Source organism: Triticum aestivum, chromosome 2B (genome assembly GCF_018294505.1).
Source record: "Triticum aestivum cultivar Chinese Spring chromosome 2B, IWGSC CS RefSeq v2.1, whole genome shotgun sequence".
NCBI lineage: Eukaryota > Viridiplantae > Streptophyta > Magnoliopsida > Poales > Poaceae > Triticum > Triticum aestivum.
The window spans coordinates 30638341-30660253 of NC_057798.1; the positions used below are offsets into that span (position 1 = coordinate 30638341).

The window sequence follows — 21913 nt, forward strand, 5'->3', positions numbered from 1 at the left end:
GTGGAGCACCATTGCCCATGCCCGTCAAAGACCGCCACGCCAAAGCAAGTGGTGAAGGGGGTGATCCGTTGATTGGAGCACTTGCACAGGCCACCCGTCTGGCTAGGTCAGGGGGGGGGGGGGGGGGGGGAATGGGAAACAAAGAACTAGAAGCGAGAAGGGTGGCGGCCAATATGACAGAGAAGTTCGAGGACATCGTGGCAAAGAAGGAGGAGGCATGTGCCAAGCGCAATGCCATCAAGGAGGAAAAAAACTGGAGAAGTTTGGCGTCTTCATGGGAATGTAAAATAAGAAGACTAAGCTCGAGGAGAGGAAGCTTATGATCAAAGAAACTTATGAGGAACAAAATATATTATATGTCAAGCCGGACGACTTGGATCCCGATGTGGTGAATTTTTATCATGACTTCCGTGCTAGCATGTCGCTTTGTGCAAAAGGAGGGAGGGGTGAAAATGAGGTCAAAGGCTGAAGCATCAGGCACGGACAGTTGTGCTTTCGCTTTTGCGGTCGATGGATGTAAAAACCTTGTTGAACATCCGTTGCTTTTGCCAGTAGTTGCATTTGTTTGCAACTATTTAAATGTAAAAATCGAATTCTACTGATCTACATAAATTTGTCAAAGAGGAGGTTGAACAAGTAAGGAAAAATTGGGGGACACGGTTGAATGGCGTCTGCCCGACCAGCTGTCCACGAACAAATTTGAATCGTATCCACCGGTATTTGATAGCGTCCGTTTGATTATCCATGTTGGAGATGCCCTAACTTACTGTAGCAAGTTGCTACTAATAGTAAACTATGCATATTTATGCTGATCAGAAATATTAGTTCGTTAACTAAGGGAATGGTAAGCCAAATCCCAGGGGCGGTTAACAAATTAAACCAGCCTACTCCTTCATAATTAAAAAACTTAGTGGGACAATGTGACAATTTTCAGCCGGCTCAATGTATGAACTGGCCGCCATATTTTCCTAGTTGGTTGGAATTTTCAACTGACTAAAATTTTCGGTCACTTATTTCTTTTGGCCACACTCTTTTTGTAACCGGCTCAGATGGAGTATCCAGGAGTCGGTTTCGCGATAACTGGTTACAATGGGTGGTCCAAAAATGTCATCTTCGGTGCATTGCTTAGATGGTTAGGTTTCTTGCTTGAAACCCAACTGGCTTCAAGTTTTAGATTTGACACGAATGCTCGCATATGTTGAATTTTGTTTCAGGTTCTCCGACGCTATTCTTTCAGTGATATAACATGCCCGTCAACTATGAGATTCCTGGCAACTTCGTCAATCTTAAGATCTGCTGGTTTAGTGTCTTGGAAGAGCTAAGCCTAGAAATTGCAGTGAAAATAGGGGCACTGACGGATTAATGCAAAAAGGGGTCCATAGTACTAGAAGTGATGCACCACGAACGAACCTCTGGAAGAAGGAATTGGAGTGGAAATTTCGTGTATGAATCAATGACATGCAGCTAGTGGTTGCATATGGGTACAGTACGTAGGTACGCCATGATAAGGCATTGACTTGACTTGACTTGAACAACCCGGCCTATTGAATGCTATCTATAAATAACGCCCGGCATCTTGGTTCCGGAGCAGAAAACAAGCAAGCAGCCATAGCCTTCTCATCCAAGAACTACTACTAGGGCACAAACCCTCCCAACTAGCGACCGATCTCACTCAAAACAAGCGGCCAATGTCGACATATGGGGTGAAGGTTGGTATGTTTGGTGGGTCAAATGGTGATGTCTACGACATCACCGAATTGACAAATTCTGCGCCGTCAAGCCTTAGGAGCTTGGAGATTTGGAGCACGTCGGGCCACGAAGGGATCATCAACGCCATATCCTTCACCTTCGTCGACAGCAAAAACAATATGAACAAAGCAGGTCCATGGGGCACCCCGCTTCCTGGCCAGAAGAGCAAGGTACCCCCTCCACGTCAAAATATATAGTGTGCATATTAGCAAGTTGGATTATTACATATCTCTTCTTGGTGATAACTAACTCTGGGTAAATGGACAATCTCTTGATACATGTTTAACCGTTAGTTATTTCTCTTGATTATGTGTTCGTGCAGACTATTCACTTGACAAACGTGCGTATCACCGAGCTGTCTGGCTACTCCTACGGTGGATACATCACCTCGCTCACCTTTCGCACCACCGACGCCCAGAAGCACCATGGCCCGTTCGGAAAAGTGAGGCCAAAAGCCGGCGTGGACACCCATTTCCGCATCCCCCTCATGAATGGTTCTATCGTCGCCTTCTGCGCCCAAGCCGATGACTACCTCAGCGCCATTGGTGCTTATCTCAAGATCTGATTGACCCATCATATGTATGATCTACATATGATTCGGTTCACTAGCTACCAAGACTAGCTAGAAGGTTACTTTGTGTGTGTGTGTGCGCGCGCATGTACGTCGTTGTTCAATAAGGCGGCAGCACGCTAGCTACCCAGACTGGCAGGTTGCTCTCCGTGCGTTTATGTTTATGTCGGTGTCAGTGATTGGTCCCTTGCTGTTTAATGTTTTGCTGGTGATGTTTATTGTGTTGGTCAAGCATGTAATAGTAAGTTTCGAAACTTAAGTAATTTCCGAACAACGTGAAACCCTGCTTGCGAGACGCAGATTTAATCTTGGATGCGCATATTTACTCTCTTTCTCCTCTGTGATTTTAAGTTTGTAGAGAAATGGCATTTCTGCCGTGCTTTTTATAGAAAGCAAACAAGTAACCATGACCAATAGAACTAAAACACACAGCCAGCTCTATGAGCTCAGCTAACATATATAGCAATTAATTCATAGTTACCAACGTTCTTCAGTTAATTAACTATAAGACCGGACAAGTTGTTAGAAAGTTCTGTGATGTGAAGCCAAAGCAGTTCTTTGAATTTTTAACAAATTCTGGATACAATGTTTGAAAATTCTTATGTAGTGCATCCCGGCCCCAAATGTTGTAAGAATTCCTTGTGTGCATTTTTTTTAGTATACCAACCGATCCGCCAAAAACCAGAGGACGTGCCAGAACAAGGATGGATGACAGGCAAGAACAAGAGAAGATATAGCACCGCAACAAGTTTTTATATTCCATCTGAGAATAGGTAAGTACAGGAGCATATCCACATTATTCGTTATCAGGATGCAGATTGTCCATTTTCATATCCACATTATTTGTAGTTGTAAAGTAAATAAGGATATTATTGTCACGTGGTAGGGTACGACCGATGAACATGACATGGTTTGGGGTATAGCTCCGAGAGCAAAGGTTGGTTTAGTCATGGTGCCGAGGATGAGAGAGAGAGGGGGTTGGGGACATGCATATCTTTACTACCTCCAATCCATAATAAATGTCACAGTTCCGAACTAAGGTTGAACTAACCTTAGTTCAAAACTGCGACACTTACTTTGGATCGAAGGGAGTAGTTTATACTCATCTGTTTCATAATACTTATGGGGTACATGGTGTCCCTTTCATATGGAAGATTCGACTTAATGTCTAAGAATAGAATCTCGAATTTTCAAATAAATCATATCTTTATCTTCCTAACTGAGTCAATATCTTTCGTAACTAACTAGATATCCTTATTAATTATCTTTAATAGACTAAAGTATGAGACCCACGCCTGTTGTGGGCATCAGTTCATGTAGTGGACATTTGACCACCAGTTGGGCGTCAAGTCAGAAGGAAGCACACTTCTCAAGTATCAATTCACCTTTGAAAACACATCCACTCCCTCGTGATTTTGGTAATTCATGGCAACATACATGTTGTTGGATTAATGTTTTTCTTTAGTATATTTCAGGATGAGTTCGACTTAGGCATAACTTTGGGATGTGAAATGAAACCCCTCAACATACTAAGGACAAGTGTTGGCCAAGGCTCAAGACTTAATTTTATATTTAAGTGATCCAAGATCCGTTGAGTCCATAAGTATGCCAATACTATTAAAATGGGTTAAGGTTGTGATCATGGACTCACTACCCAAGTGCTTGGAGATCAAACTCCAAAAGCATCAAACAATTTCCCACATTCCACTTTGTCTCAAACCCTAAGTGCAACTTGATCTCATTGAAGCATTCCCATCTGGCCTCACCGAGCTACATATGACATAGTCGTTGCCTAAACCCTAGACTTTCAGTCTCATCGAGTTGGCCATTTGGTCCCACCGAAGAGCACGCCAACCTTCTGTTGCCTACTGAAATTCAATTCGAATTTCCGATCGGTTTCAGTCGGTGACACCGAAGAGTCGAAAGTGCTTAGGTCATCATATCTTGGAGCCATCAAACGTTTTTACCCGGTCTCACCAAAATGCCTAAAGTTCAAACATTTTTTATTAATCGGTCTCACCGGGTGATTTCATCTGGTCACATCGAGTAGTGCATAAAGGTGAGTAACAGTTGGATTTTTGGTGCTGCCTATTTATACCCCACCCACTCCACCAAACTCTCAGAGAGCAATCAGAGCGAAGCAAACACTTTTCATATCCAGTTTTCTGAGAGAGAGCTCCAAATCCTTGTGTTGAGACTAAAGGGATTCCATTCCTACCATAGAATGTTAATTTTTAGTCACCTGCTTTCCACACAAATCCTCTCCTACCCCAAAGCCAGATCTGTGAGAGAGTGTTTAATTGTTGAGGAGATTATCTTTTGAAGCACAAGAATAAGGAGTTCATCATCAACAACCCCACATATTACCTTTTTGAGGGTGGTGCTGATACGTCCATTTTGCATCATGCTTTTATATTGATATTTATTGCATTGTGAGCTGTTATTACATATTATAGCACAATGCTTATGTCTTTTCTCTCTTATTTTACAAGGTTTACATGAAGAGGGAGAATGTCGGCAGCTGGAATTCTGGACTGGAAAAGGAGCAAATGTGAGAGACCTATTCTGCACAACTCCAAAAGTCCTGAAACTTTACAGAGAATTATTTTAGAATTAATAAAAACTATTGGGCGAAGAAAGTACCAGAGGGGCCCCACCAGGAAGCCACAAGGGTGGGGGCGCGTCCTACCCCCTGGGCGCGCCCCTTGCCTTGTGGGCCCCCTGGCAGGCCTCCGGTGCCCATCTTATGCTATATGATGTGTTTTGACCTGGAAAAAATCAAGAGGAAGCTTTTGGGATGAAGCGTCGCCGTCTCGAGGCGGAACCTGGGTAGAAGCAATCTAGGGCTCCGTCGGAGCTGTTCTGCCGGGAAACTTCCCTCCAGGAGGGGGAAATCAAAGTCATCGTCATCACCAACGATCCTCTCATCGAGAGGGGGTCAATCTCCATCAACATCTTCACCAGCACCATCTCCTCTCAAACCGTAGTTCATCTCTTGTATCCGATCTTTGTCTCAAAACCTCAGATTGGTACTTGTGGGTTGCTAGTAGTGTTGATTACTCCTTGTAGTTGATGCTAGTTGGTTTATTCAGTGGAAGATCATATGTTCAGATCCTTAATGATAATTATTACTCTCTAATTATGAACATGAATATGCTTTGTAAGTAGTTACAATTGTTTCTGAGGACATGGGAGAAGTCTTGTTATAAGTAATCATGTGAATTTGGTATTCGTTCGATATTTTGATGAGATGAATGTTGTCTTTCCTCTAGTGGTGTTATGTGAACGTTTACTACATGACACTTCACCCTGATTTGGGCCTAGGGGAATGCATTGGGTAGTAATAAGTAGATGTTGAGTTGCTAGAGTGACAGAAGGTTAAACCTAGTTTATGTGTTGCTATTTAAGGGGCTGATTTGGATCCATATGTTTCAAGATATGGTTAGATTTATCTTAATTCTTCTCTCGTAGTTGTGGATGCTTGCGAGAGGGGTTAATCATAAGTGGGAGACTTGTCCAAATAAGGACAGCACCCGAGCACAAGTCCACCCACATATCAAATTATGAAAGTAACGAACGTGAATCATATGAGCATGATGAAAACTAACTTGACAGTAATTCCCATGTGTCCTCGGGAGCGCTTTGCATTATATAAGAATTCGTCCAGGCTTGTCCTTTGCTACAAAAAGGATTGGGACACCTTGATGCACCTTAGTTACTTTTATTACCTGTTACCCGTTACGAATTATCTTATCACAAAACTATCTGTTGCCGATAATTTCAATCAATGTTGGGGATATCGCTTATCGGGAACTTATTGGTCGACCCAAGATAAGGGGCATATCGGCCATTTTATCGGCATATCGGCCGATTTATCGTCATATCGGCTGATTTATCGACCGTTTTATCTTATCGGTCAGACACCGGTAAGCGATAAATCGGTCGATTTATCGGAATATCGGAAGATATCTTGAACAGTGATTTCAATGCTTGCAGAGAATACCTTGCTGAAAACCGCTTGTCATTTCCGCCTGCTCCTCGTTGGGTTCGACACTCCTACTAATCAGAAGGACTACGATAGATCCCCTATATTTGTGGGTCATCAAGACTCTTTACTGGCGCTGTTGCCGGGGAGTGAAGCGCCTTTGGTGAGTGGAATTTGGTAAGGAAACATTTATATAGTGTGATGAAACTTACTGTCACTTGTCATTATGGAAAATAATCCTTTGAGGGGCTTGTTCGGGGTATCTTCACCTCGAACGGTAGAGAAAAGAGTTGCTCCTCAACCTACTGAACCTACTGAAAACATTTATTATGAAATTCCTTCGGGTATGATAGAGAAACTGCTGGCTAATCCTTATGCAGGAGATGGAACATTACATCCTGATATGCATCTAATCTATGTGAATGAAGTTTGTGGATTATTTAAGCTTGCAGGTTTGCCCGAGTGAAAGGATCGATATGGTTGACTAGAGGGGGGTGAATAGGCAACTAACAATTTTTAAGCTTTTCTTTAACAATTTAAACCTTGCGACAAAATAGGTTGTCTAGATATGCAACTACGTGGACAACCTATATGATGCAATGACAACTAGCACACGAGCAAGCAATAGATACAATACAAGTAAGCTTGCAAAAGTAAAGGCACGAAATAACCAAGAGTGGAGCCGGTGAAGACGAGGATGTGTTACCGAAGTTCCTTCCTTTTAAGGGGAAGTACGTCTCTGTTAGAGCAGTGTGGAGGCACAATGCTCCCCAAGAAGCCACTAGGGCCACCGTAATCTCCTCACGCCCTCACACAATGCGAGATGCCGTGATTCCACTATTGGTGCCCTAGAAGGCGGCGACCGAACCTTTACAAACAAGGTTGGGGCAATCTCCACAACACTTGGAGGCTCCCAACAACACCACGAAGCTTCACCACAATGGAGTATGGCTTTGAGGTGACCTCAACCGTCTAGGGTGCTCAAACACCCAAGAGTAACAAGATCCGCTAGGGATTAGTGGGGGAATCGAATATCTCTTGGTGGAAGTGTAGATCAAGCCCTTGTCACCCAATCCCGAGCAAATCAACAAGTTTGATTGGCTAGGGAGAAAGATCTGGCCAAAATGGAGCTTGGAGCAACAATGGAGCTTGGAGGTGGAAGATGTTGTCAACTAGAGGTAGGAGACGCCCCTTTTATAGTTATGGAAAAGATCCAACCGTTATCCACATTTTCAGCCTACGACATGCGGTACTACCGCTCCAGGGGCGCGGTACTACCGCAAGGCCACGCGGTACTACCATGGACGACCACGGTACTTCCGCGGCAGCAGCAGAGGCCGGGACTTGCCTGAATGAGTGCAGTACTACCGCTTGCGCGGTACTACCGCAAGGCAGGAAAGTCAACGCCTGCGAAGAGCGCGGATGAAATAAACTACATCCGTGCCTACTTCCGCTGAAAATGAAACAGTGCAAAAAATCCGACGAGGTACTACCGCCCACGGGGCGCGGTACTACCGTGGAGGCGCGGATGTAAAAAAATTACATCCGCTCCTACTATCGTGATGCAGCGGTACTAGGTACGAGGGCCACGGTACTACGACTCCGGGGGAGCGGTACTACCGTGGCCTCCCGCGGTACTACCGCGCAGGACATGCGGTACTACCATGGTGGCGCGGATGTAAAAAATTACATCGGCCCCTACTACCGTACCGGAGCGGCACTAGGCCTGGGAGCCATGGTACTAAGGCTCCACAGGAGCGGTACTACCGTGACCCCCAGCAGTACTACCGCAAGTACAGCAGTAGCCGTCAGATTAAGCACAACTAGGATAACGGAGAGATGCTCCAAAGTGCAAGGGAAAGGAAGGACATGAGTACGTGTTGGTTCCACCTGAACCTTTCTGATGCGGACCCCCTCTTAATAGTACGGCTCTCCTACGACTCAAATCCACCATAGAGAAACATAGAACAACGCCGTCTTCAATAGTCTTCAAGGGGCACCGAATCGTCTCGTGCCTAGAGATGAAGCGACTGAGAAACTAAAGGCACACGATTAGTCCGCAAAAGCATTGTCATCAATCACCAAAACACTTAAGGGATAAATATGCTCTTACACCAAGGATGAAGTCAAGAAGAAGGTCTTCCCTTTATCTTTGAAGGGAAAGGCATTGACATGGTATAGGCTATGTGATGATATTGGATCATGGAACTACAACCGATTGAAATTGGAATTTTATCAGAAGTTTAATCCTATGCATCTGGTTCATCATGATCGGAATTATATATATAATTTTTGGCCCTATGAAGGATAAAGTAACACTCAGGCTTGGGGGAGTCTTACGTAAATGCTATATTCATGCCCCAATCATGAGCTCTCGAGAGAAATTATTATTCATAATTTTTATGCTCGGCTTTCTCGTAATGATCAATCCATGCTCGATATTTCTTGTGCTTGTTCTTTTATGAAGAAGACTATTGAATTCAAATGGGATTTACTGGAAAGAATTAAATGCAACTCTGAAGATTGGGAACTCGACGAAGGTAAGGAGTCAGGTACAAACCTCATGTTTGAATGTGTTAAATCTTTTATGGATATCGATGCTTTTCATGAATTTAGCACTAAACATGGACTTGACTCTGAGATAGTAGCTTCTTTCTGTGAATCATTTGCTACTCATGTTGATCTCCCTAAGGAGAAGTGACTTAAATATCATCCTCGCATTGAAGTGAAAGTAGTGGAACCTATTAAAGTTGAATAAGAAACTATTACTTATAATGTTGATCCTATTGTTCCTACTGCTCATATTGAGAAACCACATTTTTCTGTTAGGATAAAGAATCATGCTAAAGCTTCAGTTGTTGTTCGTAAGAGTTATACTAGAACACCTACACCCCCTAAACAAATTAAAGTTGAGCCTAGTGTTGCTATGGTTAAAGATCTCTTGGTCGATAATATTGAAGGGCATGTTATTTACTTTTGTGATGAAGCTGCTAGAATTGCAAGACCTAATACAAAAGATAAACATAGACCTATTGTTGGCATGCCTGTTGTTTCTATTAAAATAGGATATCATTGCTATCATGGCTTATGCGATGTGGGTGCTAGTGTGAGTGCAATTCCTTTTACTTTATATCAAGAAATTATGAATGATATTGCACCTGCTGAGATAGAAGATATTGATGTTACTATTAAGCTTGCCAATAGAAATACTATATCACCAATTGGGATTGTTAGAGATGTTGAAGTCTTGTGTGGGAAAATAAAATACCCTACTGATTTTCTTATTCTTGGTTCCCCACAAGAAGGTTTTTGTCCCTTTATATTTGGTAGACCTTTCTTGAACACTGTCAATGCTAAGATAGACTGTGAGAAAGAAATTGTTACTCGAAGTTTTGGGGATGTGTCTCATGATTTCAATTTCTCTAAATTTCGTAGACAACCCCATGATAAAGAATTGCCGAGTAAGGATGAAATTATTGGTCTTGCTTCTATTGTCGTACCTCCCACCGATCCTTTAGAACAATATTTGCTAGACCATGAGAATGATATGTTTATGAATGAAAGAAAGGAATTAGATGAAATATTCTTTAACCAAATGCCTGTTTTGAAACACAACTTGCCTGTTGAAATCCTTGGGGATCCTCCTCCACCAAGGGTGAACCCATGTTTGAGCTTAAACAATTACCTGATACTTTGAAATATGCTTATCTTGATGCGATAAAGATATATCTTGTTATTATTAGTGCTAACCTTTCAGAGCATGAAGAAAAGAAATTATTGAAAGCTCTCAAGAAGCACCATGCCACCATTGGATATACTCTTGATGATCTTAAGGGCATTAGTCCCACTCTATGTCAGCACACAATTATTATGAAGCCTGATGCTAAACCAGTCATTGATCATCAACGATGGTTAAATCCTAAGATGAAAGAAGTGGTAAGAAATGAAATATTAAAGCTTCTGGAAGCAGGTATAATTTATCCTATTGCTGATAGTAGATGGGTAAGTCCCGTTCATCGTGTCCCTAAGAAGGGAGGTATTACTGTTGTTGCTAATGATAAGAATGAATTAATTCCACAAAGAGTTGTTACAGGCTATAGAATTGTAACTGATTTTTGCAAATTAAACAAAGCTACTAGAAAATATCATTACCCTCTAACTTTTATTGATCAAATGCTAGAAAGACTGTCCAAACATACACATTTTTTCTTTCTAGATGGTTATTCTTGTTTTTCTCAAATACCTGTGTCAAAAGAGGACCAAGAAAAGACCACTTTTACTTGTCCTTTCTGTACTTTTGCTTATAGACGTATGCCTTTTGGATTATGTAATGCACCTGCTACCTTTCAAAGATGTATGGCTGCTATATTATCTTACTTTTGTGAAAAGATTGTTGAGGTTTTCATGGATGATTTTCCCGTTTATGAAACTTCTTTTGATGATTGCTTAAGCAACCTTGATCGAGTTTTGCAGAGATGTGAAGAAACTAATCTTGTTTTGAATTGGGAGAAGTGCCACTTTATGGTTAATGAAGGTATTGTCTTGGGGCACAAAATTTCTGAAAGAGGTATTGGAGTGGATAAAGCTAAAGTAGATGCTATTGAAAAGATTGTTGGAAATATGCCCTAGAGTAAATAATAAAATGGTTATTATTGTATTTCCTTGTTCATGATAACTGTCTATTGTTCATGCTTTAATTGTATTAACTGGAAACCGTAATACATGTGTGAATACATAGACCACAACATGTCCCTAGTGAGCCTCTAGTTGACTAGCTCGTTGATCAATAGATAGTTATGGTTTTCTGACCATGGACATTGGATGTCATTGATAACGGGATCACATCATTAGGAGAATGATGTGATGGACAAGACCCAATCCTAAGCATAGCACAAGATCATGTAGTTTATTTGCTAAGAGCTTTTCTAATGTCAAGCATCATTTCCTTAGACCATGAGATTGTGCAACTCCCGGATACCATAGGAATGCTTTGGGTGTACCAAACGTCACAATGTAATTGGGTGGCTATAAAGGTGCACTACAGGTATCTCCGAAAGTGTGTGTTGGGTTGGCATGAATCGAGACTGGGATTTGTCACTCCGTATGACGGAGAGGTATCTCTGAGACCACTCGGTAATGCATCATCATAATGAGCTCAATGTGACTAAGTAGTTAGTCACGGGGTCATGCATTACGGAACGAGTAAAGTGACTTGCCGGTAACGAGATTGAACGAGGTATTGGGATACCGACGATCGAATCTAGGGCAAGTAACGTACCGATTGACAAAGGGAATTGTATACGGGATTACTTGAATTCTCGACATCATGGTTCATCCGATGAGATCATCGTCGAACATGTGGGAGCCAACATGGGTATCCAGACCCCGCTGTTGGTTATTGGCCGGAGAGCTGTCTCGGTCATGTCTGTGTGATTCCCGAACCCGTAGGGTCTACACACTTAAGGTTCGATGACGCTAGGGTTATTAGGAAGATTTGTATGTGATTACCGAATGTTCTTCGGAGTCCCGGATGAGACCCCGGACGTCACAAGGAGTTCCGGAATGGTCCGGAGGTGAAGATGTATATATGGGAAGTTGTCATACAGTCACCGGAAATATTCGGGGGCATACCGGTATTGTACCGGGGCCATCGGAGGGGTTCCGTGGGTCCACCGGGAGGGGCCACCTGTCCCGGAGGGCCTCATGGGCTGTAGAGGGAAGGGAACCAGCCCCTTGGAGGGCTGGGCGCCACCCCCCCCTAGGGCCCATGCGCCTAGGGTTGGGGGGAACCCTAAGGGGGGCGCCTCCCCTTGCTTGGGGCAAGCCCCCTCCCCCCTTGGCCGCCGCCCCCCTCTAGATCCCATCTAGAGGGGCCGGCCCTCCTTCCCCCTTCTCCTATAAATAGAGGGGCGGGGGGAGGGCTGCATCACCACATCCAGGGCGCAGCCCCTCCCCTCCCCAACACCTCTCCTCCTCCGCGCGAGCTTGGCGAAGCCCTGCCGGAGAACTACCACTCCATCACCACCACGTCGTCATGCTGCTGTTGGAGCCTTCTTCCTCAACCTCTCCCTCCTCCTTGCTGGATCAAGGTGCGGGAGACGTCATCGAGCTGCACGTGTGTTGAACGCGGAGGTGCCGTTGTTCGGCGCTAAGATCGGAATCCACCGCGATCTGAATCGCTTTGAGTACGACTCCTTCATCCGCATTCTTTTAACGCTTCCGTCTCACGATCTTCAAGGGTATGAAGATGCACTCCCCTCTCTCTTGTTGCTAGAATCTCCATAGATTGATCTTGGTGTTGCGTAGAAAATTTTGAATTTGTGCTACGTTCCTTAACAAAGATGTCGTGTCCTAAAGATATCAAAGGTATAAGAAGTTTCCTTCGTCATGTTGGTTTCTATAGGAGATTTATTAAAGACTTCTCTAAAATTTCTAGGCCTCTCACTAATCTCTTGCAAAAAGATGTTCCTTTTTGTTTTTTATGATGATTGTGTAGAAGCATTTGGAATACTTAAGAAAGACTTGATTTCTACACCTATTGTTCAACCACCTGATTGGATTTTATCCTTTGAAATTATGTGTGATGCTAGTGATTATGTTGTTGGTGTTGTTCTAGGGCAAAGAGTTGATAAGAAATTGAATGTTATTCATTATGCTAGTAAAACTCTAGACAGTGCCCAGAGAAATTATGCTACTACTGAAAAAGAATTTTTAGTAGTTGTTTTTGCTTGTGACAAGTTCAGATCTTATATTGTTGATTCCAAAGTAACTCTTGACACAGATCATGCTGCTATTAAATATCTTATGGAAAAGAAAGATGCTAAACCTAGACTTATTAGATGGGTTCTCTTGCTGCAAAAATTTGATTTGCATATTATTGATAGAAAGGGAGCTGAGAACCCCGTTGCAGAAAACTTGTCTAGGTTAGAAAATATTCTTGATTACACACTGCCTATTGATGATAGCTTTCCTGATGAGCAATTAGTTGTCATAAATGCTTCTCGTAATACTCCATGGTATGCTGATTATGCTAATTACATTGTTGCTAAATTTACACCACCTAGTTTCACATACCAACAAAAGAAAAAGGTTTTCTACGAATTAGGACATTACTTTTGGGATGACCCACACCTTTATAAAGAAGGAGTAGATGGTGTTATTAGACGTTGTGTACCTGAGCATGAACAGGAACAGATCCTACGCTAGTGTCACTCCAAGGCCTAGGGAGGACACCACACTGGAGATAGAACTGCACACAAGGTATTGCAATCCGGTTTTATTGGCCTACTCTCTTCAAGGATGCTCGTAAGTTTTTCTTATCTTGTGATGAATGCCAGAGAATTGGCAATATTAGTAGACGTCCGGAAATGCCTATGAATTATTCACTTGTTATTGAACCATTTGATGTTTGGGGCTTTGATTATATGGGACCTTTTCCTTCCTCTAATGGGTATACACATATTTTAGTTGCTATTGATTACGTTACTAAGTGGGTAGAAGCTATTCCAACTAGTAGTGTTGATCATAACACTTCTTTTAAGATGCTTAAAGAAGTTATTTTTTCGAGGTTTGGAGTCCCTAGATATTTAATGGCTTATGGTGGTCCACATTTTATTCATGGTGCTTTCCGTAAATTGCTTGCTAAATATGATGTCAACCATATAATTGCATCTCCATATCATCCTCAGTCTAGTGGTCAAGTAGAATTGAGTAATAGAGGAATAAAATTAATCTTGCAAAAGACTGTCAATAGATCTAGAAAGAGTTGCTCTAAGAAACTTAATAATGCATTATGGGCTTATAGAACTGCTTATAAAAACCCTATGGGTATGTCTCCGTATAAAATGGTTTATGGAAAAGCATGTCACTTACCTCTTGAACTAGAACATAAAGCTTATTGGGCAATCAAAGAGCTCAACTACTATTTCAAACTTGCCGGTGAGAAGAGGTTATTTGACATAAGCTCACTTGATGAATGGAGAACCCAAACCTATGAGAATGCCAAGTTGTTTAAATAAAAAGTTAAAAGATAACAAAAGGATACAAAAGCATGAGTTTAGTGTAGGTGATCATGTTTTGCTATACAACTCTCGTCTAAGATTTTTTTGCAGGAAATCTCTCTAAATTGGAAGGTCCTTACATTATTGAGGAGGTTTATCATTCCGGTGCCATCAAGATCAACAACGTCGAAGGCACTAACCCGAAAGTGGTAAACGGTCAAAGAACCAAACATTATATTGCAGGTACTCCCATAAATGTTGAGATAAATATTATTAATACCATAACACCGGAGGAGTACATAAGGGATACTTTCCAGAACGTTTCATACTCCGAAAAGGAATAGGTATGTGGTAAGGTAAGTAAACCGACTCCAAAACTGTTCTAACAACATTTTTTCTCCATTTTGGAATATTTAAAAAATTAGGAAAATTAAAAGTAGTCCAAAGAGTGCACGAGGAAGCGGCAAGGCAGGAGGGCGTGCTCTACCCCCTGTGGGAGCCCCTGTGCCTTGTGGCCACCTTGTGTGCCCCTCGGATTCTATTTTCTTGTGGAATACTCCTTTTGGTTGGTAAAAATTCATTACATAATCTCCCGAAGGTTTTGACCATCGTACCACGACAACATCTCATGTCCTCATTTTGAGCTTTTTTCTGCCAGAGTTTTCAAGGCCGGGCATCATGTCTTCCCCCTCCTCCAAGAATGGGGACGACGATGCTTGGTTGATGAAGATAGAGATGAAGAGATAAGAACTTGGGGAAAATAAAGGGGGTGATAAGATCAGGAAGGTCACGGGAGATCAAGTTCCGGCAGCAGAAGAAGAAGACATCCTTCATCCATACTACAATCATCTTACACCTACTGACATTGAAGCTTTTAGAATCATTGAAATAGTTCGTGTGCAAAATAAATATCTGACTCATGAAAATATTCTGTTGTAAGAGCATATGATGGCTGAGGGAGTCCTGAATAAGGGGGTATCCGGATAGCCGGACTATATACTTTGGCCAGACTGTTAGACTATGAAGATACAAGATTGAAGACTTCGTCCCGTGTCCGGATGGGACTCTCCTTGGCGTGGAAGGCAAGCTTGGCGATTCGGACCTGTAACCGACTCTGTGTAACCCTAGCCACCTCCGGTGTTGATGACCCACAAGTGTAGGGGATCTATCGTAGTCCTTTCGATAAGTAAGGGTGTCGAACCCAACGAGGATCAGAAGGAAATGATAAGCAGTTTTCAGTAAGGTTTTCTCTGCAAGCACTGAAATTGTAGGTAATAGATAGTTTTGTGATAAGATAAATAGTAACGAGCAACAAGTAAATAAAGTAAATAGTTTTCATCACGCTCATATGATTCGCGTTCAGTACTTTGATAATTTGATATGTGGGTGGACCGGTGCTTGGGTACTGCCCTTACTTGGACAAGCATCCCACTTATGATTAACCCCTATTGCAAGCATCCGCAACTACAACAAAAGTATTAAGGTAAACCTAACCATAGCATGAAACATGTGGATCCAAATCAGCCCCTAACGAAGCAACGCATAAACTAGGGTTTAAGCTTCTGTCACTCTAGCAACCCATCATCTACTTATTACTTCCCTATGCCCACCTCTAGGCCCAATAATGGTGAAGTGTCATGTAGTCGACGTTCACATGACACCACTAGAGGAGAAGACAACATACATCTCATCAAAATATCGAACGAATACCAAATTCACATGACTACTAATAGCAAGACTTCACCCATGTCCTCAGGAACAAACGTAACTACTCACAAAGCATATTCATGTTCATAATCAGAGGTATAATAATATGCATTAAGGATCTGAACATATGATCTTCCATCAAGTAAACCAATAAGTATCAACTACAAGGAGTAATCAACACTGCTAGCAACCCACAGGTACCAATTTGTGGTTTTGGATACAAGATTGGATACAAGAGATGAACTAGGGTTTTGAGAGGAGATGGTGCTGGTGAAGATGTTGATGGAGATTGTCCCCCTCCCGATGAGAGGATCGTTGGTGGTGACGTTGGTGATGATTTCGCCCTCCCGGAGGGAAGTGTCCCCGGCAGAACAGCTCCGCCAGAGCCCTAGATTGGTTCCGCAAAGGTTCCGCCTCGTGGCGGCGGAGTTTCGTCCCGTAAGCTTGCCCACGATTTTTTCTAGCGTAAAAGTGATGATATAGCAGAAGATGAATGTTGGAGGCCCACCAGGGGGCCCAGGAGATAGGGGCGCCCTATAGGGGGGGCGCCCCCTGTCTCCTGGACAGGGTTTGGGCCCCCTGGCTTATTTTTTTCGCTCAGAAATTCTTATAAATTCCAAAAAGTTGTTTCGTGGAGTTTCAGGACTTTTGGAGTTGTGCAGAATAGGTTTCCAACGTTTGCTCCTTTTCCAGCCAGAATTCCAACTGCCGGCATTCCCCCTCTTCATGGTAAACCTTGTAAAATAAGAGAGAATCTATACCTATACTAATTTGTGACTCCCTAAAAATTCCCACGTTAATCAGTAATTATGAATCGTTAATCAAGTGGGACCAAATTATTACGGTGTAGATCTAATCTTTAATCTAGAGAAAAAATAGGACCAAAACTGATTTTTTTTGAAAAAAAAAACAGATTTTTTGGGCCCGCAGGAGGCTCCACGTTTAGTCCCAAAAATATCTAATCTATAGTGAGAAGAAAAAAACAAATTTTGTAGGCCCGGACAAAGCTCCATGGTTTATCTTCACAGAATATCTATCTCCACGCAGCCTTTCTTCATGGACTAATCAGACTATCCACATCGCTAGATTTTCCCTATAAACCTCTTTTCATCTCAGTGTCGTGCAGTCAGATGGCATCAAATCAAACATGACAACAAGATGTGCCGTCGAACAATTGAGACGTGATGGCATCTCCCTTATCCTTCTGGTTAGTTTTCTCTTTATCTGTTTCTTTAATTATGTATTTTTTCAGATTACATGGAAGGTAAGCATCGCGTGAGTATTTTCGGGGGATAGAATTATTAAATGCCATAACTTCATAGGAAGGTTGTCACAAAACGTGAAACACCGAAATACATGCCGCTGAAAAGAATTTAATGTAGCCACAAATTACTCGGGCTCCTACCAAAATAACGCTTTTCTTCCTCCTGATTTGCATCTAGCTGAGGTGCCGGGAAAGATTGGCCGCAGTACGAGACTGCTGCAGTCTGACGGCCTTTGTTTTCTTGGCAACTCGGCTGTCGGGAGCGGGAGTGCATGGAGTTCTGGCGGCGCATGTTAGCATGATGCTTCCCATAAGAACTGAGATTCAACATCAGTCCTTGCTTTGCGAGACGCAGAGGGCAGACGCCATTGCTACCTGGTAAGTTTTCTGTTCACGGGTCAATCAATTGGGATCAAGACCCAAAAAACTGTGTAGCGTTCCAGCCAACGATCCTCGGTGTTCCCCGTCTCGACCCCACCCTCGATCCGGGTCGACGACCCGTGTCGGGAGACACTGCATCGTTCGGCGTTCCTAGCAACTATGAGCTGCACCTTGACGACAGGGATACATACTGATAGTATTCTACATGATGAAAGTGCTTGAGATATAAAATAATATTCTGCAAAGATTAACAAGGTGCGATCAAGTATAGGTGAAATCCACCACTCTGCTTGCAGCAATGAAATTCAATTAGTGACGATTCATGTTGTTTCAGTACGTTCTTGGTTTGTACGGGAACATGTTTAACCAGGATCGAAATTTGTTTGTACCTCCAGATTTTATGACGTACAGTTGACATTGCATACAAATTGTTGTTATGCTAGATGAATTGGTACCAAATTTGCTTCGGAACAACAGAAATTTAAAAGGAAGGAGGTATTTTTCTTTCTTTCAGCAATATATATGAGTGCCATCATTTGCTATACCATACCAAAACGTTTCACACAAGTGTTCAAATTATTTATTACTATATTATATTTGTTACCACAAAAGGAATGACCAATACAATAGATTTATATAGTTTTGTAGTTGTAGTATCTATTCATAACAGCAAGAAGAGTAAAAAAAAGTAATAGTAGTTTCTGATGCATTATTGTGCAGATTTTTGTATTCTAAAAAGGTAGCCAAGATGGACATTCGTTAAGATGATCCATAGATAACAGAAGTTCTAAATATTTCCAAATCACGAGTTTTAGAAGCAGCATATTACTTCAACATAGAGACTTTGATCCGATCATTTGTTTCTGCTACGATCAACACTCCGAAGCCAAATAACCAAATTGAAAAGTAAAACATGGAGTCGTGTTTTATATTTCTTACTGATTGGTGAATTATCTTTATCTAAATTAATATTTTGAAGAGAATCTCGAAGACTTCCACTTTATCAGTCTGTTTATAATTGACAAACGTATGCTACTGGAGTGGCTACACACAGGAGTTGCAGCTAAGACAATAGTTTATAAATGTCTAGGTATGCCCTGCTGGATTGTTTCTTATCGGCTTACATTGTCTCGCTTCCCCCGCAGGAACTCTGCTATATTTTTTTAATAAGCAAGAGCTGGAGCTGGAGGACATGGATTCATAATGACATTAATCTCCATGATGAAATTGCTAGAGAGAGAGAGAGAATAATATTCAACAAAGAGTAAAAATGTGTGATCAAGTATCAGTGCTCTGCACCTCTCTGTGCTTGCTGGAATCAAATTTAATTCACGATTATTAATGTTGCTTCAGTTTGTTCTTGGTTTGTTAGGGGCACAACAAAATCACTTCCGCATCATCATAATTTGTGTGTACCTCCAGATTTATGAATTTGTTGCTGGGATTGACACTAAAATTATTGTTATGCTTCAGGAATTGGTTCCAATCTACATCAGAACAATCAAAATTTAACGGAAGGATGTAGCGTTCTTTCTTCCAGTTTCTTAAGGGACATATATTAAAGCCTTGATTTTCTCAACTATGTAAAAACATTTCAAACCGTTGTTCAAACTATTGACTACTATATTATATATTTTGTTAGCACAGACAGAAGGTAAACAGAGCAACTACTGCAATATATTTATGTAGTTTTGTACCAGTAATAGGAGATTGTGTTGCAACAATATGTAGATTTTTGTAATCTACAAAGGTTACCAAGATGAATATTCGTCAAATGAGCCAAAGAGAGCAAAGGGAAGTTCTATATAATTTGCATGATATATTTATTGTCTCTTGCTAATAAAATTATCAGTGATCATAGAACTACTTTTTATATTTTTCCGCGTATGCACAATATTTCATATACAGTGCAATATAAATGTATCTTCTTTCTGACATTGACTGAATATTTAGTTTTAACTTGAACAATAGCATGTAGTGCTTTGTATCATATCGCCTCATTCTCTTGGGTTGCCTTTCCTAGACAATGTAGGAGAGAATGGAGTTTCGGTCCACTATTCGCGACCATTCTCCTTTTCCTAAAAAGCATTATCACAATTGTATGGGACAAGTGGACATCTATAATGTGGGTAGATTTGACATAGATAATGCTTTGATAACTTGGTTGGTTCCTTAGTCTTCAGGTATGCATAATACCGATCCATCTCTTGGTGTAGTGTTAATGTTGACACAACCAAGGCGGAAGATAAAGATGGAAGGATTAGAGTGCATTGCTGCTGCATAATTTTGTTTCAAGCAGATACCCATTGTTGAAATTTTACTTCCCATTCAATGCAAACATGTGATCACATGATAATCTCTATGTATCAAATAATTAAGCAAAGTGATATAAATTCCGTTGATTCAGTAATTTATTGTCTCCACAATATATTGGTAATAGTTACCGATATAGTTGGCACGGAGTAATCATTTTGATACATTCCACATAAGAACTTATGTGTACATGGTTTACCAGTATTATAATTTCTTATTCTAGATCAATATTTGAATAATTTATTCTCTAAAACTCCTTATGAACCTAACATCTCCATGGAATATAAAATGCAACAAAATAGTTTAATTAAATCTAACATATAGTTCTTAAATTGTGAATAATAACTAGCCCGTGCGAATGCACGGGTTGACGACTAGTAGCCATAACTATTGAGATATAATGTGTAGTAACAGCCCATAATGCAATAAATATTGATATAAAAGCATGATGCAAAATGGACATATCAACTCCCCAAAGCTTAGACCTCGCTTGTCCTCAAGCGGAAGCCGAAATCGAAAAATGTGTCCACATGTTTAGAGATAGAGGTGTCGATAAAAATAAAATACGAACATGAGGGCATCATGATCATTCTAATAACAGCAACATATTGTAGATTCTGTCATATGATTTCCTATGCTCAAGTAACAAGCAATTCACAATGTCAAGTATGGTTCAGAAACTTCATTGGGAACTAACAAACTATAATCTCAGTCATTGAAGCAATTGCAATTTATCGTAACATCAGAAAGAGTCAATAAAAGAGCTTTTCAGCAAGCTCACATACTCAACTATCTCATAGTCTTCTATAATTGCTAACACTCATGCAATACTTGTGGTTATAGAGTTTCATCCAGACACTGAGAAAGATAGGGGCTTATTGTGTTGCCTCCCAATGTATTCACCTTTAGGTGATGTCAACAATAATAGCCCATGCTAACTTACATCCAATTGGATATATATATATATATATATATATATATATATATATATATATATATATATATATATATATATATATATATATATCATGATCTTTCAAACACAAGGAGCTTGCCAAAGGATAAAATGAAAAAGGGAAAGGTGAGGATCACCTTGACTCAAGCATAAAGTAAAAAACATAAAGTAAAAGATAGGCCCTTCGCAGAGGGAAGCAGAGGTTGTCATGCGCGTTTAGGGTTGATGCATAAAATCTTAATGCAAAAGAACGTCACTTTATATTGCCCCTTGTATGTGGACCTTTATTATGCAGTATGTCGCTTTTATTACTTCCACAACAAATTCGTACAAAGCTTATTTTCTCCGCACTAATAAGTCATACATAATTAGAGAGCAATTTTTATTGCTTGCACCGATGACAACTTACTTGAAGGATTTTACTCAATCCATAGGTAGGTATGATGGACTCTCATGGCAAAACTGGGTTTAAGGGTAATTGGAAGCACAAGTAGTATCTCTACTTGATGCAAGGAATTTGGCTAGCATGAGGGGGAAAGGCAAGCTCAACATGTTTGGAAGGTCAATGACAATATACTTTAACTGAGATGTCGGAAAACATAAACCATTGTGTTATCTTCCTTGTCCAACATCAACTCTTTTAGCATGTCATACTTAATGAGTGCTTCACAATCATAAAAGATGTCCAAGATAATATATTTATATCTGAACCCCTCTTTCCTTATCACTTCCTATTAATTGCAACGATGATCAAGCCTACGTTCATCAACTCCCAACAATTTTTATGCCTCATACTTTCTATGTGTGAAGTTATCAGTATCCATAAGATCAATATGAACTCTTTTATTCTCTCTACTTTCTCAAGATCATAGCACATAGCAAATCCCTTGACTCAACACTAATCTTTATTATAAATAGCTAACGGACTCGATTACAAAAAGAGATCACAAAGCAAAACTCAAACTACTTGATATCAAAACTTCTAGAT

General features: G+C 41.0%; 1 protein-coding gene and 1 long non-coding RNA gene across 2 annotated transcripts; both read left to right on the forward strand.

Annotated features, from left to right (window-relative positions):
* Nucleotides 1–1596: 1596 nt before the first annotated feature.
* On the forward strand, nucleotides 1597–2601 carry LOC123040158 (protein GOS9). Its single transcript, XM_044463089.1, has 2 exons — nucleotides 1597–1919; nucleotides 2072–2601. Exons 1-2 carry the CDS (start codon nucleotides 1689–1691, stop codon nucleotides 2312–2314), a joined length of 474 nt encoding a protein of 157 aa, XP_044319024.1. The 5' UTR covers nucleotides 1597–1688; the 3' UTR covers nucleotides 2315–2601.
* A 14804-nt stretch (nucleotides 2602–17405) lies between these two features.
* On the forward strand, nucleotides 17406–19450 carry LOC123040159 (uncharacterized). The gene is made up of 3 exons (XR_006418059.1): nucleotides 17406–17654; nucleotides 18101–18152; nucleotides 18803–19450. It is a non-coding gene; the product is annotated as an uncharacterized lncRNA (long non-coding RNA).
* The last annotated feature ends 2463 nt before the right edge of the window (nucleotides 19451–21913 follow it).

What these genes read in the sequence shown, in the direction of transcription:
- LOC123040158 (XM_044463089.1), top strand. Translation starts at nt 1,689, where the DNA reads ATGTCGACATATGGGGTGAAGGTTGGTATGTTTGGTGGGTCAAATGGT. An exon ending in TTCCTGGCCAGAAGAGCAAG is followed by an intron (nt 1,920 to 2,071) that starts GTACCCCCTCCA and finishes GTGTTCGTGCAG; the next exon opens with ACTATTCACTTGACAAACGT.